Source organism: Arachis ipaensis, chromosome B10 (genome assembly GCF_000816755.2).
Source record: "Arachis ipaensis cultivar K30076 chromosome B10, Araip1.1, whole genome shotgun sequence".
NCBI classification, from domain to species: domain Eukaryota; kingdom Viridiplantae; phylum Streptophyta; class Magnoliopsida; order Fabales; family Fabaceae; genus Arachis; species Arachis ipaensis.
In genome coordinates, this window is record NC_029794.2 from 82,073,720 (window position 1) to 82,077,590 (window position 3,871).

Genomic DNA, 3,871 nt, shown 5'->3' on the forward strand with positions numbered 1-3,871 from the left:
GAAGACTTGGAATCACTTCAGGTTCGCATGGCTCCCTTGCATATATTATGGGGGAATCAGACTCAAGGTCATCACTTACCCTAAATAAATCTCTTGGAATTGTTTTCATAACATAGTGCTTGTCCCTAACATATGGGTCTTGCACATAAAAGCATTGGTTTACTTGAGATGCCAGCACAAATGGTTCTTCTTGGTAGCATTTTCTATTGAAATACACATATGAAAGACCAAAGTTGTCTTTTGCAACTGTATACCACTCACACTTAAACAAGACTACCTTAAATTGGCCATAATAATCTAACTCAAACATATCAACTATTCTACCATAGTAGGCTACTTTTGCTTCAATTGGGTTCTTATCTTTTACACTAGCAAAACTAGGAGTCAATGCCTCTAATGTGACACCACTATTTTGTTAGGCCCCATGTTTTGTCCGTCAACTTGTGTATTATCTCGAAATCTATCACGTAACAACTCATCAATGTTATCATTGCAGTTATATTCACCGCCTATGTCACTGTCAATATCCATAGCAAAAAGTGATTCCCCATGATTAAACCACCGCTTATAACCTTTTACAAAACCGTGGCATATTAGATGATCGTATACGTCATCTCTCTTTAACCAGAATATATTACAACACTTTGCACAAGGGCATTGAATTTCTTCCCCTTGAGGAACTCCCTTTGATGAGAAAGCAAAGTGTAAAAATCTTTCTACACCAACTTGATATTCTTTCTCATGACGTGGTGTATCCATCCAGTCTTTCGACATATCCATCGAAAACCTATATATTTCACGTAGATAGCTAAGTTTCTAAATTGAAGTCCTTACTGTTCATCTCACTAACTGCAAATCTAGCTTCCTACTTAACTAAGAGACAATATTGTGCAAGCCTCGAAAATACTTTGAAGGCATTAGACATAAAATAACAGAAAAAATTGAATTTTAGCAATGCTTAAAGAAGTGCCTAAAGTGATGAGTGCCTCAGGAAAGCACCAAGTTGCACGCATGACATCAATAACAAATTAATAGATGTATTTAAATTTGCATAAACCAACCTTAATTACTGTCTTAATCCGTTCCACAACAGCAACAAAGTGGTAGCACAGCAGAAGTAGAATTAGAGAGGTAGCAGCGTCAGCGAACAGCTACTCGGCAGCAGCAGATTATTATATTACCACAGGAGCAGCAGAACAAAGAAGTGGCAGTAGTAGTGGATAGATAACTATCGAAAGCCTGAACAAAAATAGACTAAGCCTTAAGTAAATATTAAAATATAAATATGTTTAATATTTTTTAGTATAAATAAATCATTTTTTAATTTTTAACTTTTATTAGTAATTATTCACATGTTCGATCATGAGATAAAATGAAACAATTATCTCTCCTCAAGTGGCTCCAAACATCTAACACTATAATAAGCTACATTGAAACCCAAACAACTAATTAAAAATAGCAAGAGAGTAGAATGTCCTTAAATGACCTAATTCATTTAATAGTATTTAATAGCATTCCCAATTTTAAAATATTATTTTTCTAAATCTATTTTTTCTTAGACAAAAAAGTGAAGGAATAACCATTTTTATCTAAAGCTTTTTTTTCTATATAAAAGAATTATACAACAAAACTTACTTAAGTTGGTCAAGTAATTAATTTATTGTCTATTTAAGTAAGTGTTAAAAATTTGAATTCCTTCTTATATATATAATAATCTATTGGCTAACAACAAATTTTAAAAAGAAATTTGTGACGAATTAGTTCTTACCCTTATAAATTGAAAGATGCTATGAAAAATAAAAAACTATATAATTTTATAAAAAAATAGAATGACATTATAATTATAAATATAAATAAATGATATAAAGGGAAAAGGAAGAAGAACAGTGGAATGTGGATGTATGTGCTCCAATTTATGTGGCGTGGAAAAAAAAAAGGAAACAAGAAAAAAAGAAAAAAGAATAATGAAAGTTTTATGTTCAGTGTGGATGAAGCTACTACTTTGGTCCAGGCTCCACACCTTAAAACTAAGCAATAAACTGCAAAATCTGTGACTAATGGCAGAGAAGACTGAGTAGGGAATGACAGAGACGAAGGCACCAGCAGGGAGGAAGGACCAAAGCCAAAACAGTGGAACCTCTTCAAACTTGTTCTTCTTCTCTCTCAATAGCTTCAGTGTTGTTATTGCTTGTTACTGCAAAAATAATACTTCCAATGTTATTCTATATATTTTCAGGCTTTTTTTTTATAAAAGAAAAGAAAAGGACGTGTGTACTATACTTGAATTAACAATAGACAATATAATAATAGTGCATGATTGAGAAATGCAAATACAAATTCAAATGGCTGTTCAGAATTTCAGATTATATTAGATAATGGCAACACAATGCAAGCATCAGAAACCACATCAAAGTAGGCACACAATGTTTTCTATCACAAACAAATGAATAACCTCAATCTCTCAGAATTAGCAGAAATCCTTCTCACTGAAAACATCAATTTAATTTCTATTTACTTTCAGATATCCAATGTTTTAGGCCACAGTCCCATGTGCTTTTGTACAATGTGAAATTAATTTAATTATTTACTTAATAGTGAAAAGAAAATGAAAAAATGACTTAACCAGTTCCACAAACTGAAATCATTGCAGTTCATATAATATGGACCAAGCAACAAGCAGAGCAGAACTCAGCAACAACAAACCAAGAAAAATTAATGAAACAGTAACACTTCCACAGCATCTATTTTGGACAATGAAAAAAAATACAACAAACAGCAATCACAGGTCCAGAATTCAACACCAAAACAGCACAATAAACAAGTTCATCCAGGACAACTTTCAGAGGAAAGACAAATTCATTCCGAATAGCAGCAGTAAACAAAACAAAACCTACATCCACTAACCAGTCCAGATTCTCTAACCACCTAATTCAACTCAACTAAATTAATTGAACTAAACAAGCTAAACAGAATGAGCTAAACCAGATTAATCAAACAGAAATAAAATCAAATGAGATGAAAGGGGAACCTGGAAAGCAGAGAATTGGAGCAGGGGAAGGGAAGGGAAAACAATAAAACAGGGTCTCGTAGTGGCTCTTAACAGAATCTTGGACAAGTGCCCCGAGAGTGCCATGCTGAAAAAGAATAAAGGTAACTAATTAGTTCAAATAAACGACATCATATCAAGTATTGATAAGTAAAACGATTGTATGAATATCTTAATATTTATTCACAAAGTCACAATCCACCAATAGAAATGACATCATATAAAGTCAGTAACTTAAAATCTCTTTAGGGGAAAGCTAATAATAAATAAGGCCATTAGAGGTGAAAATACTGTTTAGGCAAAAGGCAACAAACAGTAAGAATTAATGGAATACCAAAACCAACAAGAAAACACACTTTTTATGTGACTTCAGCATCTTTCATCAGAAGCGAGTTTTTATGCAAAGTGGAGAGAAGAATCCAAAACAAAATACAATTGACGCTAATAAGTAACGTTAAATAGTCCTAAAAACGGGACAGAAAGTTTGAACCATGTTAGATAACATTTATATTTAATAGAAATGAGTGACGTTAGTCCCTTTAAATGAGCACGGGAGTTTCAACCATATCATCTCACAGACGCACACACACACACTGGCACATATAATCACTTAACAAGCATCAAGCGGAGAATTAAAAAGAAATAAAAAAAATGCTAAGATGCTGGTCTTAACAATGCAACTGTTTTAGGCTCCCAGGCCACTATTGTATTATTCAAGACACACAAACAAAGTGATGATGAAATAATGCTCATTCATCATCGTCCATACAAATTAAGTAATACTCTTAACTTAAAAAACACTGATCCACCAAATAAAATTAAAAT

At 32.8% G+C, this 3,871-nt stretch overlaps 1 protein-coding gene and 1 long non-coding RNA gene across 2 annotated transcripts in view; both read right to left on the reverse strand.

Annotated features, from left to right (window-relative positions):
* LOC107620719 overlaps window positions 1-780 on the reverse strand; it is a 7,202-nt gene extending 6,422 nt beyond the window's left edge. Inside the window, exon 1 of the mRNA XM_016322845.2 lies at window positions 468-780. Coding sequence (XP_016178331.2) covers window positions 468-780 — 313 coding nt within the window. The remainder of the gene's footprint in view (window positions 1-467) is intronic.
* On the reverse strand, window positions 1,972-3,136 carry LOC110267717. The gene is made up of 2 exons (XR_002355605.1): window positions 3,029-3,136; window positions 1,972-2,194 (listed from the first exon to the last, which is right to left on the reverse strand). It is a non-coding gene; the product is annotated as an uncharacterized LOC110267717 (long non-coding RNA).